Source organism: Embiotoca jacksoni, unplaced genomic scaffold (assembly GCF_022577435.1).
Source record: "Embiotoca jacksoni isolate LCO1_2020_lvr unplaced genomic scaffold, fEmbJac1.0.p SCAF_22, whole genome shotgun sequence".
NCBI classification, from domain to species: Eukaryota; Metazoa; Chordata; class Actinopteri; family Embiotocidae; genus Embiotoca; species Embiotoca jacksoni.
In genome coordinates this window covers 1,169,602-1,192,244 of record NW_027185363.1, presented here as the reverse complement: position 1 = coordinate 1,192,244, position 22,643 = coordinate 1,169,602, and the positions used below count along the sequence as shown (strand labels likewise).

The 22,643-nt window shown below is 40.2% G+C and overlaps 2 protein-coding genes across 6 annotated transcripts; both read left to right on the top strand.

The window, feature by feature from the left end:
• Positions 1-444: 444 nt before the first annotated feature.
• LOC138202810 (phospholipid hydroperoxide glutathione peroxidase-like) lies at positions 445-4,952 on the top strand. The gene is made up of 7 exons (XM_069157093.1): positions 445-549; positions 1,341-1,435; positions 2,111-2,255; positions 2,552-2,703; positions 3,844-3,868; positions 3,995-4,054; positions 4,381-4,952. Exons 1-7 carry the CDS (start codon positions 466-468, stop codon positions 4,411-4,413), a joined length of 594 nt encoding a protein of 197 aa, XP_069013194.1. The 5' UTR covers positions 445-465; the 3' UTR covers positions 4,414-4,952.
• Positions 4,953-5,050: 98 nt separating this feature from the next.
• LOC138202809 (phosphatidylinositol 4-phosphate 5-kinase type-1 gamma-like) lies at positions 5,051-20,128 on the top strand. Of its 5 annotated transcripts, XR_011178670.1 has the most exons (18): positions 5,051-6,125; positions 9,619-9,647; positions 9,814-9,903; positions 10,033-10,163; positions 10,259-10,376; positions 12,127-12,279; positions 12,773-13,072; positions 14,205-14,413; positions 14,487-14,570; positions 15,114-15,162; positions 15,353-15,437; positions 15,531-15,704; positions 16,094-16,250; positions 16,345-16,404; positions 16,494-17,049; positions 17,233-17,267; positions 17,703-17,777; positions 18,723-18,806. XR_011178670.1 is itself a non-coding variant. In XM_069157090.1 (17 exons), the coding sequence occupies exons 1-17, from the start codon at positions 6,032-6,034 to the stop codon at positions 18,980-18,982; spliced, it is 2,376 nt and encodes a 791-aa protein (XP_069013191.1). In that variant the 5' UTR covers positions 5,051-6,031; the 3' UTR covers positions 18,983-20,128. The 5 variants fall into 5 exon arrangements, 4 of the variants coding, with proteins under 4 accessions (XP_069013191.1, XP_069013190.1, XP_069013193.1 ...); XM_069157090.1 differs by lacking the exons at positions 17,233-17,267; positions 17,703-17,777 and adding an exon at positions 18,980-20,128 and having other exon boundaries at positions 18,726-18,809; XM_069157089.1 differs by lacking the exons at positions 17,233-17,267; positions 17,703-17,777 and adding an exon at positions 18,980-20,128 and having other exon boundaries at positions 18,723-18,809.
• The last annotated feature ends 2,515 nt before the right edge of the window (positions 20,129-22,643 follow it).

The window sequence follows — 22,643 nt, the reverse complement described above, 5'->3', positions numbered from 1 at the left end:
AGTGTGCATACACATGCCACCTGTTGCTATCCAGTCTCCAAGGCAGCTGACTCTGCAGTGCAAACATGTTTGGACAAAAAGTAAAAGGTCATAATCCCCAAGTGATCCTACCACATTGTTCCTCCCCAGAGAGTGAGTAAGCACAAACCTCACCTCACTAGGCTGCCAGAAAGAGGAAGACAGTCTGTCATTGTCAGGCATTTTATTAGTTTGATAGCATATTCTTCTTGTGTAGGTTTGTAACAACCTATTTCCATACAGTTTGCCGGTATGAAGGTACATTCATTTGTTAAAATAAATTAGTGTAAGACGATAGGAAAAAAAAAAAAAAAGAGGAAAATGTTTTTAAAACGTCATGTTTACGAAAATTATAAAGGGATCCAATCTCTCCACTGAGGTAATGTCAGGTCTGGCTGCTTGGTGCTGCGCGTCCGCGTGTCTCAGTGGGCCGAGCTAACAGGTCACATGATCAGTGTGGCAGGCATGTGGGTCCGGGGACCGTCACTGTTGTTAGGACTGGTGGGGAACAGAGGAGCATTACGAAGCATGGTAAGTAAATAGAGCACCGTTATACAGATGATGCACGTTTTCCGCTTCAATATCAAATTGGTCTAAACATTTGTATGTTCGCTGCAGCCTACATGCTGGAAAACATGGAGGTCACATTTAGAACTTCTATTTATATTCGCGGTGCAACCGACAAATGGGTCCGTCATTGATACCTATTAATGCGAGCTTCGTGTAAAAGCCCCAGACATTATAAGAGCAACGTTTAAGCTTCTGTTGTCGGTTCAAGGGCTGAATATAAGTAACAAATGTACCCCTTCAGCTTGACTCAATTGCCGCAAATGAAACTCGTGTTCGTCGTATTTTCCGTGTCGCCAAATCAAGGCTCTAAGTGATCTAACGTAACGTCTCAGAGATCCACCGTGTCATTATTTCGTTTCCTCATTTTTATTGATCGCGAAAATGCAGCAGTTGAGAAATAATATTAACGCTGAATATCAGGTCTGTTTTTTTTTTTTTTTTTTTAATCTGCGTGTTTCCCTTCTGTTGAGTGAGATAGACTCAAATGCTGGCCACTAACTGTGGAGATAGCAAGATAAACATGTTTATGCATGATGACACAAATGGGCCAAAGTGCACTGAATGTTAGGACCAGAAGTTGACATCCTTGCATTTCCTCTCAATAATGTGATTAATCATGGCGTCAGATTTAAGCTCACCCTTTGGCCTGCTTTCTTTTACTTTGGCCCCCGACAGACACACTTCTATCTTAAGTTGTTGCTTAATCACCAACACTCACCTGCGTCCAATTTTAATTCATTACCTCCATGTAGTGTGCTCAGGTGGGAGACTGGCAGAGTGCCAAATCCATCTACGAGTTCTCTGCCAAAGACATCGATGGGAATGAGGTGTCTCTTGAGAATTACAGGTAAAGTATATTTTGTTTTATTCCGAGATTACCCTACTCGACATCAAAACCTAAAGCTTTAGTGGAGGACTTTTTACACATAAATAAACGTCCATTACATTCAAGTTTTGCCAAACGAGTTCACATGATGCTTTGGGCCTGTAACCGCCAGAGAAAGCTCTCCGTGTTTCACAGAAAACGGTTTTAAATCTGATGTTTGGTGAAACATTCACGCGTTGGCCGGAACAATGCATTGCATTTAGGTTAGGTTAGGTTAGGTAGTTACTTTATTAATCCCCGAGGGGAAATTGTTTCGCTACAGCAGCATACAGGAAGCAATAAGATAATAATAGAATAATAGAAAGCAATAAAATAGCAGTAAAAATATAAAATGCACAGTATATACAGTACAGTATATATCTATATATATTTAATACTGCGCATGCTCAATGGGCAGCGCACGCGCACGAGCTACCTTTCGGTTTTTAGCCATGCTGACTGAATTGGGTTAAAATAGTGTTGTAAGCAAAGGCAGAGCCTAAGACGTGAGCGTGTATCGACGCTCATGTTCCTGTGTGTAATTACTCTCACTGGCAAAAGGAGGACGAAAAAAAAGGTCTGCACTGCAGGTTTACTTAAGCAATGAGTAACACTGGATGTTTAAACATAATGTTTTGTCTTGTTTTTCCTTGCCAGAGGGTACGTCTGCATCATCGTAAATGTTGCCTCTAAATGAGGAAAGACCAGGGTAAACTACACTCAGCTAGCGGGAATGCACGCCTCCTATGCTGAGAAAGGTTTACGCATCCTGGGCTTCCCATGCAACCAGTTTGGAGGACAGGTAATGTGGATAAACTGATGGCAGCAAAGCCTGTTTTTGGAATTTTGTGCAATATCAAACAAATATTGTCATTGTTGCCATCGAAACAACACATGACTGTCAAATCTTAATCCTCTCCTCTGTCTCCCTGTTCTTTTTGAGTGTAGTGGTCGAGCAGGATGGTGGCCGTTTTAATGCTCATTCATTTGTTTTTGCACTGTCAGCTGGATTCTTGCCTATTTTTAGATACATTTCTGGATGGCTGTATTAATAAAATGAATTTTATTTGGGATTTTGTTGTTGTTGGTATTATACAGGAGCCAGGAACTGAAGCAGAGATTAAAGAGTTTGCCAAAGGTTATAATGCAGAGTTCGATCTCTTCAGTAAGATTGAGGTGAATGGCGACAATGCTCACCCTCTGTGGAAGTGGATGAAGGCACAGCCTAAAGGCAAGGGAACCCTGGGAAAGTGAGTTATTGTCCTACTCTTCTGTTAACTAAAAAGAAATGCTTCATGACTTTGTGTACAAAAAGAGCCTTTAGCATAATTGGATTAAACACTGAAATTATTTTTTTTCTTTGAGTTAATGAGATTAATGGGTCGGACCATGTACTCTACAGTATGAATGAATATTCTTTACAGTATCTGTTTTCAGTACATCATTGTTATTGAATTAAATTGATTTCTGTCTTTCAAATGTATTGGGTGTGCATTTAGATTCATGCATGCCACTGCAAGGAAGACAACATATTTAAAGGAAAAAAATATTTCACAATGTTGGTCTTAATAATAGTTATGGCTGTTATTTCTCTTATAGTTCATCTCAGTTTGTGAAAACTTTTATAGTTTTGAAAAGCTTGGAGTCACTGCCCCTATTTTAGTAAAGAAGCCGGTGGTTATATCTTTAGTTTATAATAAGTAAATGTGATCATTTGAGTAACGTGAAAGAAGAGTTGTGTGTAAAGTCCAAATCAGTATGTAGTCATTTCTTAAAAGTCTCCTTTGTTAGTAAAAATAAATATTTTCCATATTGAGTCATTCCACCCCAGAGTGGGAACACGACATCCGATACACATCCTGTTGATTTTTTTTTGTTTCTTCATCCCACTCCTTTCTTCCTCTTTGCTTTTTGTCCACTTTGGGTTAGATTGTGAAATGTTTCACCAGTTTTTACAGCATGTAAATAATTTTAGTGCAACTTTATCAATGCCATCGCCATGTACACTTAATAAACGCAACAGGAAAAATCAAAACAATCAGCTTCGTGGCGTCATCTTGATACCATATGACTTTTGAGTATCAAATATTCACTCTTAAAAGGTGATGTGGTAAGATAATTACAAGATTGAGAAGGAAACGGTACACTTGGCCATTTTTTTGGTAAAAAATAAGTGTCAGCCTACAAATAGATAATGGAGAAGTGGCCTAAGTGGGTTCATAAATTGCTCCATGAATGAAATATTCACTCACCATGGAATTATTCACTGTTGTAATCCATTTGACTTCAAGCTGACTGCACACCCTGTGCCCCGTGGAAGAAACAGTAGTCTCGCTTGTCATGTCTGCGGCTTGTGTTGTAATAAAAACTTCTTTTTTTTTTTTCTGCAGTAACATCAAATGGAACTTCACAAAGGTAATTTGCTAATAAAATTAGCACTATGTCCATTTAGGAACCAACCTCAGTACAATGCTCACTTTTCTTGTTGCAGCTGCATGAAAAATCAATCTTGCAATAAAATAATGTCTTTTTCCTGAACAGTTTCTTATAAATAGAGAAGGACTAGTGGTGAAGAGATACGGTCCAACAGACGATCCCAGTGTAAGCCACCATCACTATATTTTTAATATTCTCTACATGCTTTGAAATGCAGCACATTTTATAGGATGTTGTTGCATATAATAGTTTCCTGCTATTTTTTTAAATTGGTTATAATTTCGTTAATCTCAACCAGCATGCATTTTATTCAGGCAATATGTTGATATAGACTGAAAGATAACTATAGAATTTAAAAGGGTAGTTGAATCGATGATTAATATACACTACAGATATTTTCTTTTATTGTATTAATCTTTGCCCATGGTCCTGCAATGCTGACATTCCTCATTTACCATCTCTGTCAAAGTAAAACTTCTGTCTGTATGCAGGTGGTGGAGAAGGACCTGCCCACGTACCTGTAATACAACTTGCTCCTGTGTTCATTTGACTCCTGACCTCTCCCATGGAGTGCAGAGTATTTGTGTGTGTGTGTGTGCCTGGACCAGTGACGGCCTGTCTGGAAACCCAGCATTGGGAAGGGCAAGGCCTGATGATCCTCAGCGTGCAACTAATCTCCAGAGCCCACTCACACCAAACCTTGCATGACCATATGGGAGGACATTCACTAGTTAGTCAAAGTAGAGACACTTTACATTATACTTCACACTCAAAACAGCCATTCCTTTTTCTACTGCGATACAAATACCATCCAGTCCTTTCTGAAGGTTAAATAACAAGATTGTTCATGTGTCAATGTGTTTTATGCAAGGACATAGAATGCCATACATTTAAACTATTGATAATGTTGTTTTCACTTAACTTGACAAAGCGATATTAATAACTTGAACTCGTGACTTATAGGATGAAATTGGATGTAAATGCTGTCTTGGACCTGAATGTGTCAATTCCCATGCACCTGTAACAGTACTTAAAAAAATTAAAAAAAATATCACAATATTAATGCTCACCTGCTGTGTGAATGGTTACTGCTGGTCTGTCTTATTATGCCTCCAGCGAGAGCAGTGGCCGGGGGCGTTACGTTTCCGTGTTTCCCGTCCGTCAGTCCAGCCCATTCTCATGAACACGATATCTCGGGAACACCGAGGGAATTTATTAAAATGTTATATTATGTTCATTTGGACTCAAGGATGAACTGATTAGATTATAGTGATCAAAGGTTAAAGGTCAGTGTGACCTAATAAAGCATGTGTGGCCATAACCCAAGACTTCCTAAACCAATTCTGATAAAATTTAACACAAATGTCCAAAAGGTCAAAGGTCCACGTCACTGTGAAATTGAAATCTTCTTCTAAAAACACTGTTCTGGTCATTATTCAGAGCCATAACTCAGGAACAGAAGGAGCTGTTGTAACCCTTTTAAATTGTAGTGATTCCATAAATAAGTGTGTGTGTAGAATTCACAATTTGTGGCTTCTTTGCCACATCTGAAGAATTGGCTACGATTTTGTGTTCATGTTAATTTAGCTTTATTGGCCAAATCGTCTAAAGATTTGACCACATATGTGAATTTGGAAAGACATGGATTTAAACTGCAACTTGACTGGTTGGAGGAGGCAAACAACCCTGAGACCATAATTCCAGTTTTAACACATTTTTAATTCAAAATGCTTTCCGTTCAGATTTTTTGAAAAGGTTTAAATTGCAAAATGTTAAAGACATTAAAATGTCCAGAATAATGTCTCCATCCAAGCGTCATAGCCTGTTTCCTACATGTCCAATTACTTCAGGGAGCGTAGAATGATGCCGTACGCGCACCAGCCGTTGCGCGATTAGAACGATGACGCAAGGCAGCGGCGGAGATGATCAGCACCACTGGCTCTGAACGTGCCCGCGTCGCTGCGGTTCTCCAGCGACAAAACACGTCCACCAGTGGAGTTATGTGGTCTGCAGTTGTCTCGGTAAATATTGAGTGAGGTGAAATGACAGGATTCCGAGCGTGCTTCGAAGCGCATACACCAGCGTCTGGTTCTCGCTGAGGAAAGACACGGCCGCGCGTCGTCGTCGGGAACCGTCCGGGAGATGGACTGGGGGACTGCGGAAACCGGGGATGACGGGAGCACGAGCGAGGCAGCGGCCGCCGGGCTCTGTCTACAGCTTGACTTCGGGGACACCGGTTCGTATGTCTTTTTGGTAAAAAAAAAAAAAAAAAAAATTGTCAGACAGTCCCATAATTTATTGGGCTTTTTTTTTTTTTTCCAAACAGTGACAGCGGGTGTACTGGGGAGAGGAAATTGGACATAAATGGGCAGCATCCTAACCTTCAAATTACACCGTAGTGCATCTCGGCACATTGACTTAAAGGGGTAGATGACAGGAACAAAAAAAAAAAAAAAAAAGAAAATTTCCACCAAGACTGATGGCCTACAGAAAATAGTGGAACATGTCTGCTGTGGAGATGAATAATGAATTGCTTGCTTAGATAACAGTGTCAAGATTCAAGTCACTGCTGTTCAGTTGTAGTCGCCTATCTGTCAGTGGCTCACTGCAGGCTGGCACAAGGCGCACATTAGCAATGTGTACACACACACGGTCCCAGAAGACCCAATGTTTGGCCTGAATAAGTGTGGAGCTTTTTACTTGCATGCTATAAACACACACAGGAGTCACTCTTATGTACACCACCCGCTGGAGCTACGCTTGCACACGATGGACTACTGAGCTGTCTGGTGTCATTTTGTTTTTCTCCGCAGCATCTGTCTTTCTGTCTTCATAGTTCTTACCATATCTGTCTGGTTCTCTTCCTATCCAAATCTGAAGAGTGCCTTATGTAATCTGATGTGGAATTATAACATAATTCATGCACTAATCCCTTGCAGGTATCAATTCCATAGCCGTGGATGGCATGGCTACAAACACGTTAAGTCATGCATGACATGTTTACGATATCTATGTGGAAACTTGACAGAAAGAAAACAGATGTGATCCTCTTCACTTAAGCTTGTCCAGCAAGTTGTCTTTGCATGCTCATTAAAATACGGTTACGCTGGATATTTGCACAGAAGATTATTCCAGCACATTATATTTGTGTGCGGAAAGCCTCGGGGCATCAAAATCTACTCCTGTGTTTGGTGTCACATTTATGTCACAGCAACACGTAGCCATTTTCTCAGCTGATAAAGGAAAGATATAATCCTCTTCATGACACACACACACACACACACACACATGCTTTCAGGCATACTTCTCTGAGCACTAACATAAAATACTTTCATTACAAGAATATCCAAGCTGCTGTTCAGTAAACGCACATTTACTTAAGTGTTTTTACACATTCAAAATAAACCATTTTACAGGTAGCCTGTCACCCAAATATAAATGTTACATTGAGTTTGTCCTGTTTATTGCTTGCAGCTCAGTGACACGTTATCCTGGCCTGACCCTAATCCCACGAGATGCTTTGTTTGTACACCTCCCCAATGGTACTTCCCATTGTTCTGCCTGACAGGCTTTGTTACAGTATTAATCAGCAGGTTACAGGTGTGGGAAGGCCTTTTTCATCCTGCCACTGCCTAACAGGGCCCACTCAAAAAAAAATAAAAATAAATCAATCAATAAAATTAGGAGGATACTTAGTTTTTTTTGGATGTGCAGTTGCATGCAGAATTTAACCACCATTATCATTTTATTTTTGCATAAATTGGCCAGCTGCATCTTTTGTTAAGTTTTTTTTTCCATACACAAAAACATGTTTCAACAATTTGCCTTTCATCTGTTGCCTTTTCAGGAATGGCGATATCTGTGTTAGTCAGTCATTCCACCACGTTGGTCCAGACTAAATCATCTCAACACAGATTCGGTGATTTGTCATAACATTTTCCACAGCAATTAATATTGCGGTGGATCTGAACAATTGTGGTGATCACCTGACTTTTTCTTTATTGCCACCACACGGTTCACATTTGTGGTTTTAAATGAAATGTCCCAAGAATTTGTTGTATCGTCATGAAATTTGGTAAATATATATTTCTGTCCTGTTGATGGTAATCACAGTAGTAATCCTTTGTCTTTTAAACTAGTACTAGTAGCGAGGGTATAATCTTTCCTGTCAGCCTCAGCGCTGCTTTGTGTTTAGGGCTAATTCGATAATGTCTGCATGCAAACATGCTACACTGAGATGATAAGCAGGGTAAACCTTTGCCACAATGTTAGCATTTTTTTTATTACGAGCATATTTGAAAGATGTTTGTTTGTGTTTAGCTCAAAGCATAGCTGGGCCGAAGTTCAGCCTCACAGTGTCGCTAATGTGGATGTTGACACTTATTCTTGCTATTAATGCAGCAGCTATTGTAAACAGTCAAAGTAGGGGTACGCCTGCATAGTACTGTACATTACCCCAGAGGACTACTCTACCTTACTGTCGTCACAATTTGAAATCAAATATGCCGCACTTTAGTTCGAATTTCTGACGGTTAAGATGGTTTGAGTCTTGCGTTTTGCTATAATCTACTGACCCATCAGAGAGTAGTCATTTTGATCTTTTATATAAGCTGTTATTGTGTTCTGCCATCCCCTCAATGATAGCAACATCTGCTACAGTGTGTGCGGTTGTACTTTAACATGGTTTAAAAATTCATTATCTCAGCTGTCGGCAGCACATTCTTAATCCACACCCTCACACAACCTGAAAATGAACATGATGATGTAAACCGAGTAGTCTGTGGTACTGAGAAGTACTATGAACTGTCTCTTTTCTCACTCACTTCCTTCCTCTTAGAAAGTCTCATACAGACGCCGTCCAGTTGAGTTGAGTACCTCTCACGACGTTTGGAATGATTCTTCCTAATCCTTGCATGTGATTGGTTGGTGATGAGATCCGGAGACCTCAGCCAATGACAACACTCAGATTAGGGAGGCAGTCAATCCAATAGAGTTTTTTATGTTCTCTGTACAAATCTCGCTGATCCAGGAATAGAAAACACTGGCTGCTCACTGCAGAAGTCACAGTCTGGTTTAGCCAGTTTTTTCTATGTATCTTTTTTCTTTCTGGATTCTCAAACAATTGGTAACCTGTATAAATCCACTCTTCTGCTGGTGAGTTTACCACCAATTTATTTGGAACAAGGTTAATGAAAGTTGCTGAATTAGCTTTTTGCTTGATCAGATGCATTTTTCCCTTAAACTGTAAAACAAAAGGATCCTGAGTTGAGAGGTGGATTGAGATGTTGATACTCACAAGACACATTAGTAGCTCTTCAGCAGCTCTTCTGGAGCGGAAGTTTTTTTTTTTTAGTTTCCCTGCTTTAAGTGAGTTGATTGTGTTGTACAATGCTTATGATTTATGTAGCTTTAACTGACAGCCTCATGACGTAGAAAGCCGGGCATCTGCACACGTCAGGCTATTTCATTTGTCAATCAGCATATGTTATCCGTGGGGCAATTATTTAACCTGCCATCAGAAATGAAGGTCTACACTTGGTCTTTTCCTACATGTTAATTCCCTACATATGATGACTTACATCTATCTCTGCAACACTCACTAACATTGTGAGTCTGATGCCAAAGTTAGTTTACTCTGCTAAAGCATTAAATCCCACTAAATAATGTAGCGATGTAGATACTTCTTAACCTGTCTTTCCTTCACCTTGTCCTTCTGTCTGTGTCCACAGATTCAGCTAAGAGGGTTCAAATAACAGAGGTGAGAGGCTACTTCACACTATACACATGTCTGTCTCACCTGTCTCTGTGACTTTGTTCTTCTTGTTAACCTTCTTTTGTCTGTATTGTTTTGCTGTATGGTTCAATTCAACCTGTATATAATATATGAAGTGCCTATATCACATTCTTTTCTTTCCTTCTGACAGATGCCGTCCCCATTTGGAGTGGGCCAAGCTCATGAGAAGAAGATTGGCCACCGGAGGGTCGATGCCTCTGGAGAGACAACATACAAAAAGGTAGAATTTTTCTCATTTCTCTTTCTCTTTTTTCTCAATTACTGTTCATAGGTTTGCTTGGCATCAAGATTCCATCAACTACTTCCCACCCACTCCTTGGTTTTCCTTCTCTTTGTTCTCCGCCTCCAGACCACCTCCTCTGCCTTGAAAGGGGCTATTCAGCTTGGTATTGGATATACTGTTGGCAACCTCAGCTCCAAGCCTGAGAGAGATGTGCTCATGCAGGACTTCTACGTTGTTGAAAGCATCTTCTTCCCCAGGTGTGTTTGTATGACTCAATGTGCATATGTGAAGTATTTAATGCCATCTTCATCCTCTTAAACTCTTCTTGTTTGTCCCACCTTGTTCCATACAGTGAAGGCAGTAACCTCACACCAGCCCACCACTACCCAGACTTCAGGTTTAAAACCTACGCCCCCGTGGCCTTCCGCTACTTCAGAGAGCTTTTTGGGATTCGACCAGATGACTACCTGGTGAGACTTATTTTCTGTGATGATCCATAATCAGTGTATCTAAGTGTCTTCTTACTGTGCAGATGCAAATGTTGGCCTCATGCTACATGAGTAAGCAGTGAATGGGATTTTGACCAATTATTCATAACTGTCTATCACTTGCTCTGGAGAATCTTATTGTGTTACAATGGGCACCCATTTGGAAGAAATTATATGAAACTGGCTAAGAACTGCTGTTCAATAACATACAATATTTTACATATAGTAGCACACACATTGGCAGTGTATGTGAACATTATTTCTACCAGTTATTCGAAATGAGCAAGTATATTCTTTTTAATCAATGATGATAACAATGTTATCATTTTTATTTTTTTACATTTACATAAAAGATCTAGGCTCAAAATACTTTTATGTTGACCAAAATAGGACAGGCTTATTGTCATAACTGTAGCAAGTATAATACAGATCTAATAATCAAATTGATAATGTCAATATATAACATTTTGGATGTATATTAATATTGACTCAGATTGTTAAATATATCAAAGCCACGGTCACAACTTTTATCAAAAAATATTATTGCTGCAAACAGCAATATTTATGTACTGTATGTTTTTTTTTAGATTAGAGATATGAAAAACATCTCATTAATTTGAATAATACCATAATAGATAACTTATTTAAATGTGGCTGTGTTTTAAATTCTCTCTGAATGATTGATCATCAAGGAAAACATACTCAGATCTCTGCTGCTCTGTGAATGAACATTAAGCCTCCACACACATAAAAGGAAAACTTTGCACATGCAAACGCACAAGAACAAGCTGTTGCACATGCCTTTACACATTTTGCATGTCAGGGTGTAAACACACACTCACACACACATGCGGTGAGTTACAAAGTACTCAGCAGCACATTTAAGGTCATATTCTACCTGCGCCAGAGGGAGATTAGCAGACTAATGCTTTCTTTTTTAAAATCCAAGGAATGGCGGCAGACAGTCAGGGTTGTTTGTGTTAGTGTCTGCGTGTGTTATGCTTGCTGGTTGAGGGGTGGCGTGTCAATGTAATTGCATTTCGTCGACTAAGCCATACAAAATTAAATTACTTCACACAAATTAACTATAAGCAACAGGAACTGTCTCTGAACCTCTAAACAAATGATTTGATTATGTTCAAAATCCTCATGGCTCTAAAGCACTATAAGATATTCAGTGTAAATCAATGTCCATTGATGCTACTGGGGTGTCTGTGTTGTTCTTCTACATATGCAGTTCAATGTGGTTAACCTTCGATCAACATAATTCCTGCCCGTCTGTACAGTATGTTGAATGCAACATTTCCGTAGTTTAGGCAGTAACGTCTTTGGAGTGACTAATACTACATTAGGCCGAACATTTCAGCAATCTATACAAATTTACTCTTCGAAAACAAAGCTCCCTTTTTAGTGCTGATGAGCAATAATAGTGACTGGGTAGATTTATTCGTCTTTTGAATGGCTTTTGGAAAATTCTAGCAGGTCAAACATTTGCAGTGCTATGTAGCCCTGTACCAAAGAAGTAATACATTTAGGATGAACTATGAGGTACGAACTCAGCATCCCAGATTATTCATTGAAAACAGGCAACGCAAGCATAAAAAAATGATCCAATCTGTTCTCATGGCTGCTATTTAAACCATATTTTCAGAGATTGTGGATGAGATTGTCAGATCTGAGGCAAAATATCGGGTCCAATTCTAATCTACGTGTTCCCTGTGTCTCTGTTCAGTATTCTCTATGTAACGAGCCACTGATCGAGTTGACAAATCCTGGTGCTAGTGGCTCCATATTCTACGTAACCCGTGATGACGAGTTCATCATCAAAACTGTCCAGCACAAGGAGGCTGAGTTTCTCCAGAAACTGCTCCCTGGATACTACATGGTAAGACTCACTCATTTGAATCATTTCAGTTGCATACTACTAATATTTTAAAGGCAACCAATATTAACATTCTGCGGAAACTTTACTATAGGTTTTGTGATAGTGTGTATTTCAAGTTTTGGGTTTGTGGGCGTGGCCTGTTTGTGTACATGAGCCAAGCTTAACCAGCAAGGAAGCAGCTAAAACATCTAGTCAACTTTATCCTCTTTATCCAACCCCATGGTGTTGACCCCAGTTAGCAGTGACGTCAGCAAGTGGCTTTGTAATAAGTAAGAGGTGAAACCCAAACTAAGCACTCCTTAATGGGTTAAGCATGCACACAGTGGAAACACATGGGTAAGCGTTAAGGCCTGCGGATCGGTCATGCTGTCTGCCAGGTGCATGCTACTAGGGCTGAAACACCTCCAAGCTAACCACTGATGTACCACACTTTCTCCTCCTTTATTTTTTTCTGTCCCTTTCCCTTTGTCTGCTCTGTCAAACTTCTATCCAGAACTTGAACCAGAACCCCCGGACTTTGCTGCCAAAGTTTTTTGGCCTTTATTGTGTCCAGTGTGGGGGCAAGAACATCAGAATTGTTGCGATGAACAATATTTTACCACGCTCTGTACGGATGCACTTGAAGTTTGACCTGAAGGGCTCCACATACAAGAGGCGAGCATCCAAGAAGGAAAGAGAGAAGTCCAAACCCACCTTTAAAGACCTGGATTTTCTGAATGATGTTCCTGAAGGCCTCATTATGGACCAGGACACATTCAGCGCTCTGCTCAAAACGCTGCAAAGAGACTGTCTGGTGAGAGAGAGAATAAGGAGGAATTAGATGAACCTTGGTAAAAGTAGTTGACCATTCAAAGGTTCAATAACTAAGATTTGAATAGTGTCTTGTAATACCTCTTTGTATTTTGAGAGGCGATAGTGAGTCACTGTAGCATCCGGTCTGTCCTCACTCTTTGAGTTAGAGCAGTTTGGTCAAATGTTCCATTTTCATTGTTCTGCTGTTAGTTAATAGTTGTTGCTTTTTATAACTAATAACTGTAACATTAGATTGATCGGTTACAGAAGTGGATCAACTAAAAAAATGGCAATCGGTTAAGCCTATAGTTTATGTTATAGCTTGCTCATCTCTGTTTTCAGCAAGAACATAGTGGCAAAAAAAAACCAGCTACATCAAAACTAGATATCGACATTTTTGGGAGTGTTTTTCGATATGGTTTTTGTTGTCATTAGATGCATTAAAGAACCTTTTTGAATTGTCCATACAAGGTCAGTACGCCAGGTTTGTTTGCTACATGTTAATGTCAGATAATGCTAGTCTAACAGCTAACTTAACATATTAACACTACCAGGGACGTTATACAATAAGTTATCTTTATAAGCTAAAGTGTACTCACCACTCTAGAAGGAACGTTGTGAGTTCAGTATCAAACTTTATTATATTTGTCATCGAGAAGTGTCTTCTGCAGTGGAAAGCATTGCAAATGTTGACTCTTGCTTTGCTTCTATTTTGCCAAGCGTTTCAGCCATTGCTGTTTTTACCGTCAGTCCAACGAGAGGTCAGAATGAGGGGACGCTACAATGACTCTCTTTGGCTCTTGAGGAGCCGGGTGGTATTACGAGACAAGATGGGCCTGGGCTAGCTGGTCAGCATGCCGATATCTGTGCAATGAAATACATCATGTTAAAATAGTTATTTCTTCATACTGTTGATAGTTTTAGTTCATTATCAGATTTTTGAAACTAAAAATTGTACATATTGTACTTTTAATTTTATTTCGATGAAGGAATGGTAAAAGAATACAGGAAGGAAGGCTTAGACATTCCTTAAGCCAGTTTTCATCATACCCCATTCTGTAAAATCATAACACATAGTCGCCATTGTATGCTTTGAAAATGTTTTGAAATATTGTTTGTGTGTTCTACGTCAGGTTCTGGAGAGTTTTAAGATTATGGACTACAGTTTGCTGCTTGGGGTCCACAACAAAACCCAGGCAGAGAGAGAGAATCAGTCCCAGGGCTCACCTGTAGGAGGCGGAGATGAAAAGAGGCCTGCAGCGCAGAGAGCGTTATATTCCACTGCCATGGAGTCGATACAGGGAGGCTCCACATGCAGGGACACACTTGACCACGATGACACGTAAGTTACCATTTCATAATGTTCAGCCTCACATCAAATCCTCACACGATGGTAACTTTTCTCCTCTGTCTAGTATGGGTGGTATTCCTGCTGTGAGCGGTAAAGGAGAGCGCCTCCTGCTGTTCATCGGAATCATTGACATTCTGCAGTCTTACAGGTAGGCAATCAACCTGTATGTGGCATTTTCAGCCATATGCCACTAGGCAAGAAGAAACAGAAAAAAGAAACAAGGACTAGGTGGGAGCAGACGTAGCATCCCTCCTTTCACTCAGCATTACGATTTATGGGGAATGCGGTTGTAAATGGCAGACTCAAACCATAAGCCTGAGTATCATGAAGGCTGCATTTCAGTCTGGCTTTTGTCGGACATATCAAACGCCAAATTTTTCTTTGGTTTCCAAATTAAAGCATGTTTAGAATGAGGCTGACAGCAATCCATACATGATGTGTCTACAACGAATATTGAAAGACCAAGAACAGATCATAAAAGACCATAAAGTATCACCACACATATTGTCTTTTAGTAGATACAGGTGTACTAACATGCAGAGGTGTAACATGAAGTCCAGTCTTTTAAAACAGATCTTAAAATGCACGGCAACATTGCAAGTAGGTTGTAGCCACTAATTCCATGCTGAATTGCCAGGTAACCACAGTAGGTCTCTGACGGAATAAATAATTTAATTGTGTTGTCTGACAGACTGATTAAGAAACTGGAGCACTCTTGGAAATCTCTCATTCATGACGGGGTGAGTAGCGTTCACAAAACTGTTATGTAATGGTCTGTATCCGTGCATAACAAAACTATATAAAAACAAATATCAGATATTTTTTTGTGGTATTTTATGTCATTAGTGAAGAACCTTCATTGTCATTGTTTAAGAAAGGTGCAACATAATAAAGATGATCTTGACTCTTTCTTCTTTTTTCCTCCCACAGGACACAGTGTCAGTTCATAGACCTTGTTTCTACGCAGAGAGGTTCTACAAATTCTGTAGCACGATTGTCTTCAAGAAGAGCTGCTGTGAGTTTACACATGCACAAGCCTCATGCATGCTGACTCGGACATCTTACCTTCTGAGATTGTGTATGAGTAACCCATGTCTTGGTTTCACAGCATTGCGATCGTCTCCATCGAAGAGAGGACGGGGGGCGCTCTCCGTGTCCAAGTCCAGCGCTGGAGCCGGTTCAGCTGGGCAGCGTCCTTCACTGAGTGACGACAGGCAGGAAAACTTGGACAACTTGGAGAACCTCAGAGGAGCACGCAGCTTCCCCATGCTAGAAAACAATGGTATGACTTCTAAACTGTATTAGTCCACATTGATACACAGTCATGAGATCAAATGAGGTGATAAAGCCAGTCTAGTGCTGCTCACAGGGTGTATTAAGGCTTTTCTTAAGGTAGGTGGTATGCAGGATGGGGAAAGCCAAATATAAGATATTAACTGTCCACATTCACAGTTGTACACTTAGATGATTTTTAGAGTGAATTGTTCTGTGGTACAGAAACACACACTTTTGTCTCTTTATATATATATATATATACATATATATATATATATATACTTTTAGTTTGCAGGTTTTTTTTAAAAGTAGTTATGGTCTGTTAATTATTTAATTTGCATGTTTTCATCACTCTTGCATATAGCTCATGATTTCTTACTTAATTTTGCCCCACAGGGAAAGAGCCACCCTGCACTCCTCCTTCATTTGAAGATGCTACCACAGCATCTATTGCTACCACTCTCTCATCTAACAACTCCCTTCCGACCACCCCATTCGATACGCCAGAGCACCCACGCTACAGGAGACAAATACACTCACCAAACATGGCCAGGTGAGAATAAATGTATAAATATGCAGTATCATATCTGATCAATGACTGTGTGCTCTCTGCTTCTGACACCCTATGTGTTCTCATATACTTTCAGGTTGCACAAAGAGGTTCATGGAGAAAGACAGGACACCATCACAGTGGAGGTGGAGCTCAGGTACACACACACACACACAGGAGCAAAATATAGAATAATGATCTGTCTTTGCGGTATTTTGACAGTATTCCTTGTCTTTCTTCAAACAGTAAAATCCCAAAGAGCACGGAGCTCACACAGATGACAGGCCTGACCTCTCCGGGCCACCTATCACCCAATCATCTGCCTCATGTTGTTGCTTCATCCACTCCTCCCTCCATCAGACCATCCTCTGTATATTCTTCCTCTAGCCTTCCTCCTTCCTTTGTGTCCTCCTCCTCCACTGCTCAGTCCGCCGGCCAGTCACCCTACACACTTTCTCCATCTATCCGTCCCTCCACCAAACCACTCACCTCTCCCACAGCTGCTCAGTCGTTCACTCTTTCATCGCCAGCCTCTCATTCAGCCACACAGCTCATACTTCCCAAGTCATCTCCAATGGCCTCCACCCTCCCTCCTGCCTCAGCATTTACTCCTATCTGCCCCGCATCTCCTCGCTCCTCCACCCACAGCTCCTCTCACCATCTCCCCTCAACGCCCCCCTCCTCTGTCCCTCCAAGCCCCCAGGTGCCTCAGCAGGTACCACACACGTCGTGCAATCAGCTGTCTGTGTCCAGCAGCCACAACTCACTGGATGGAGAGGTGCCGATTTCCGACATATACTTCGTAAGTTATCATTGTCACGCTTCAGTGGTTTCGTCTTTTTTGCTAACGATGCCCAGAGTACGATAATGATTTAGTTTAAAGGTAGTAAAACCAATCAAAATGAGGTGAAAGGTGATTCATACCACTGGGTTTACAAATAAGTCAATTTCCTTTCTGTTTTTCTTCTACTGGGGTGTTTTGCAGTGGCCCAGTCAGGACAGCGTGGTAGAGTTATGATGGTGAGGGGGGCCATGTGTGTTGCAGTGCGCATGTAATATGGGAGTTGCTCTTGCTGTCCAAAAAGCTTTCTGTTCTGAAGCACGATGCTATCACCAGCCGTAGTTCATGCTTTTGAATGTATCAGCAAAACATAGGTTGTCTTTCCTGCACAGCATGATTGATATCTGTCAATCTGCATTCCTACGTCCTGTCAATTTCTTCGTCGCTCTCCATAACACTCTCTTCTTTTTGTCACATTATTGTGTTCATTCCTTTCGCTCCTCTATCAAAACTGCTTCTGTCATCATACACCATCCCTTTTATATCTCCATTTTTTTGGTATAATAATTCATAACAATTCCTTCATTTTCACGTGTTCGCATTTTATTCGCCTGCGTGTTCATCTCTCTCTGTGTGTGTGTGTGTGTGTGTGTGTGTGTGTGTCCACCCATCAGTATGCAGATGGCAGATATTGGGTGTACTCTCCAGTTCTTGGTCGCCGTAAGCTAAACTCTAGCTCAAGTTACAATGTAAGTCACTACCAAGGCAGTTTGGGCCATTTGTAACACTCGCAGATGTCTCTACATGCATTGCATTGCTGGTAACTGTTCCACTGGGACTATCACAGGAATAGCTGCTTATGGATCTTCAGAAGTATTTAACAATAAAGCTGTATTTCACGTGACTTATATAGTGCTGAAGTCTGCAAAAAAAGAAAAAAAGGTACTGTATATAAAAACTGCTGCTTCTGAAGCTCCATCACCTGCACTTAAATGGAGCATGCATATTTATGTAACATGTTACCAGTCATTTTAATGCTTTGAATCTCTTACATGCAGTAAGTTAACGGTAGCTTGTATTAGCTTTTACTAATACCCAGGTTTCTACCCTGTAGTAGAGGCAACACAGATGAGCTGTTGAGCTGATTAATGCCGTTGATTCTCTAGAATTAAATCTATCCCTCTAATTTAGAAAATTACCTCCTTATAAAAGCTTTTAAAGCCCTTGAAAATGTGTTTTAAAATAATCAATAAATAGATATTTTACATTGGATATCATCATGACTAAAGAGACAGCAATTAAATTAATTACATGGATATCTCTTTATAGGTAACCTGGAAGGAAGTTAGGTTTAGTTCTTATAGATCATTTCACAATAATACAGAGCCCACTGAAATCCAGGGAAGTCACATTTAAGAGTAACTCTGCTAACGGGCATCATCAGGACTGTGTGTGTATGCAGTGATCAGGTGTGATTGACAGTGCTACTGAACCCAATTCTGATTCTAATGTTTGTAACCTGATTGGTGCACAGAAAAGTGACATTACCTTCAGAGCACCGAACATGCAAAACAGCACAGTGCATCTTTAAACTATTGCATCTCAATTAACCTCCTCCCTTCTCCTCCCTTCTCCTCCCCTCTCCTCTCCTCTCCTCTCTGCCGATGCCCTCTTCTGGCTGTGTTTGATAACAGCAGACTCAGGAGGATCGGGGCTGGGTGTACTCTCCTCTACACTGCAGCTCAGAGTCCAGAAGGGGCTCAGATGGGGAGAGCGAGACAGTAAGTTTACAGTTCATTCATGTCAATTCACAGAGCAGTAATGAATGTATACGTTTGTTTCCTTCCTATCAGCATCTCTAACATTAATCTTCTGTCTCTCTCTCTCTCTCTCTCTCTCTCTCTCTCTCTCTCTCTCTCTCTCTCTCTCTCTCGCTCTATTTGTCCCTCAGTAAGTCACAGTGGAGACAGCAGTGAGGGGTGGAGTCGGAGGCTGTCTCCATTTTCAAAAGATCTGAGGTTTTAATCATAAAGCCACCGGGACACTATGAAGATTTATTGCTGGTTACCCATGCTGCATGTGGGAGCTTGCTTTGACAACTGCAACAAAAACTACAGGAATGAACTTCGGAAAGAAGATTCATGTATAAAAGAGCGCAACCTGCACATACATTAAAATGAATGTACAGATACAATTATTAAAAAATGATACAGCAAAACCTCAACTCCTGGACAATCTGACAGAGCAAGTGGAGAACCTAAAATAACATCGTACAATCAGCTGAATGACACCGTGAATGATTTTGGTGTTTGTTCATAACAAACACGGACCCGTCGGTGGCTAATGCTGGACATCCAAACCGTGATTAACAAATTAAATTTAAACAAATAAATAAATAAAAAAAGTTGTACATTGTAGTGACGATCCAAAAATTTCCAAAGATACCAAACATCCAACCATTTTCTGCCAGAGTCAGGTCACGGTAGGCAGCAGGCTAGGCAAGGTAGTTCAGGCATCCCTCTCCCCAGCTCTGGCTATGCAATACGGACAATACTGTATGTGCTCGACTTTAATACTTCAGACTTCATTGAAGCATTTCATTTTCACTAGGGACATGTCAAAGCTGTGTGTAATTTTACTTTTAGCACTTTATCAGTGTACATGTGGCTGAGGTCTTTTGAAATTGTTTGTATCGTAGGTTATTTTGTCATCAGTTGTTGGTTGAAAACTCATTCAAACACAGTTAATGTTTAGTGTGCTGTGTGTACACAGTGTTCCGTTTCTTCCAGTGGTGTGTGGTGGTCCACTTAACACATTTTGATCTGACAATGAATGGTTGTGTTCAAATTGCCTTACTGACTCATCATTGTAACCATTTTTGATATTTGCTGGTCACATGTAATCATTGAGAAAAAAAAAATTGAAATGCAAACATCAATATTAATACTTGTAGCGGACTTAAAACAATATAGTAGCCATGCGTTTTTACCTTTTCAGGATTTAGAACAAAGACATTAAGAGAGAGCAAAGAAAAAAAAAAGATTATCTTTTGTAAAATGTTGATAAACTGTGTATGTGCTCAAGCACATGCATGCAAGTCTGTGCGTGCCCTTATGTCCCTGTGTGTGCATGTGTTTGCATGCATATGGTGTGTGATTGGGAGACATATGATATTTTTCTGTCCTGCCTATTTGTCAAATTGTCAAAGGGTGTTATTGTTATAGGCCAAGACGGTTTGAAGCAGCCATAAGCATGTTGGCTGTGTGAGAAAAATGAAATTGAGATTTCCCGGTCATTATTGACTCTGGATTAATTCATTAATCTATTACCAGATTAAACAGTGTGCTGAACTGAAATAACTGCAGTTTTCTAAACAGTTTACTAACAAAATACAGACTGTACCTTTCTTCTTCCATACATGGTGATACATGCTACAACAAGGTTCACCATAACAGACTTCCTGACTGTGTCCGTAAGTACCACTGTATCATATTGCTGTATTATTTGAGTCTGCTGAAGTTAACCTGCCTGTTTGTAGGCAAGTGTTTGTAGCTGATCACTGTGTAAAAGATAATAAAATTATATTGTGTAAAAAAAAAAAAAAAAAAAAAAAATTTAAATGCTGATGTATTTATAATATATATATATTTTATTTATTTATTTATTTATTTTTTTATCAAATAATCATATTTCAGCTGCAGTTTTGTAAAATAGTAAAGATTAGTCCACTAGGTGGCACCACAGAGTCTCAGAAGGAATAAATCTCAATCCTCCTACATCTGGATAAGAATCCCGTGCAGTACTTTGGATCATTTGAAAATTCACTCTCTTCATTACATTGTCAAATTAAATTGCACAAATACTTGTGCCAGAATAGGAGCTGCCGAGGGGTCACCATTAATTTCATTGTGTTCCTGATGGACCATAAAAGCGAGGTTCATATTTAAAGCATCATACCTCACCCCTGATGTTTATAAAAAAATAATTAAAAAAAAACACATTTAAAGTGACTTCAAGCAAAATTGCCAATGCCTTCTATCTACAGTAAACAGTCTCTCTATAGATATCCTGTACATAAATATATATACGTCTGTATATAAACACTCATGTACAGAATAAGTAAAACAGATGTGTACCTCTAGGATGTACACATGCGTGTGTGAGCACACGTGTATTGCTGTGTGTGTGCATGCGTGTGCTTTATGTTTAATGGTTGTGAATGTCACTCAGGGTGACAAGTGAGCCATGTCGGGTCGAGATGGAATGTGAGATGGACAAGGATCAACAGCCACCTTCCCAATTGTCCCAGAATGAAATTGTCCCTCTCCTCGCTTTTCCCTGTTCTTTTTGTCCTTCTGCCTCTGATTGAACACACACTCACTCACTCACTCACACACACACACACACACACACACACACACACACACACACACACACACATGTGCACATAATCCCTTTGCTCCTTCTCCAGGATGTTCAAAGCTCTGTCCCTGATTTTCAGCCAAAGGGGGGTTTCTTGCACCATCCCAGAAATGCAACATGACCACAGTAGAGCATTATTCAAGGACGAGGCTGGTTATGATCTAAAATTGTTCATATTTGTTAGAAATCCTATAAATGAATCTGTGCAGACAAAGTTTGAGAGCCAGCGTATTTTTAATTTGTTACTTCTTTATGGTGAACATTGTGTTGATCCCACACCCCCAATGCCTACACTGCCCTGCTGAAATAAATGCATACTGGAGCAGCAAATGTGTAGTAAGCCACTTCTGAAAATAGTCCCCGAAAAAGCACGATTTTCCTGTCCCGAATGATGTTTAAAATCTACAGTGCCCAGATTGTGTAGGAATTTGTTAGGCATGCTTTTAAGCCTCTTTTTAAGTATATGGCTGACCATTTAAAAAAAAAAAAAAAATGATGTCCTTACTTACAAATGGGCTGAGTCTACAGGGAAATGTCATATGCTATAGGAACTGAGAAAGAAGTATGTTATCTGACCTGTATGGTGCATTCTCGAGGGAGCGTCCACTTGAGGCCGCTTAGGTTGTGTCCCACTGCCCCATCGCATGCACGTCAGGTGGACTGGAGGACTGTATGAATATCTGTCTTTGTCAGTCTGCTTCTGCTCCTCCCGCCGCTTTCTGCGTGCACACAGGCTGATAGACATCAGACATCTGTCACTTTGAATAGGAATAATATCTACATGATTATCATAAAAAGCAGACACAAAACAGCTTAATATTATGGAAAGAAACGGATAATACAAATGATGACTGTAAATCCAGATTAATAAACTTCTCATTTGAGAAAAAAAAAATCATGAATTTAAAGAGAAATTGTGGCACGGCAGCATCAGTACCTGAGGTGAATGGGCCATCACAAAGCTGAGCTTTCATCTGCAGGAAACACTAACAAATGCCTTTGTTCTTTCAAAGGAATGAAGGGCGAAAGCCACAACAAACAGGCTGAGTGTGCAGTGTGTGTGTGTGTGTGTGTGTGTGTGTGTGTGTGTGTGTGTGTGTGTGTATGTGTGTGTGTGTGTGTGCACGTGAAAAGAAGAGAGAGGGAAGACGAGCTAGATAGAGAAAGCAGAAAGTGATCAAAGCATGGGGGGT

Coding starts and splice junctions, on each gene's coding strand:
- LOC138202809 (XM_069157089.1), top strand. CDS start 6,032: ATGGACTGGGGGACTGCGGAAACCGGGGATGACGGGAGCACGAGCGAG. Junction 13,073..14,204: donor CGCTGCAAAGAGACTGTCTG/GTGAGAGAGAGA, acceptor GTTCTACGTCAG/GTTCTGGAGAGTTTTAAGAT. Junction 17,050..18,722: donor CGATTTCCGACATATACTTC/GTAAGTTATCAT, acceptor GTTTGATAACAG/CAGACTCAGGAGGATCGGGG.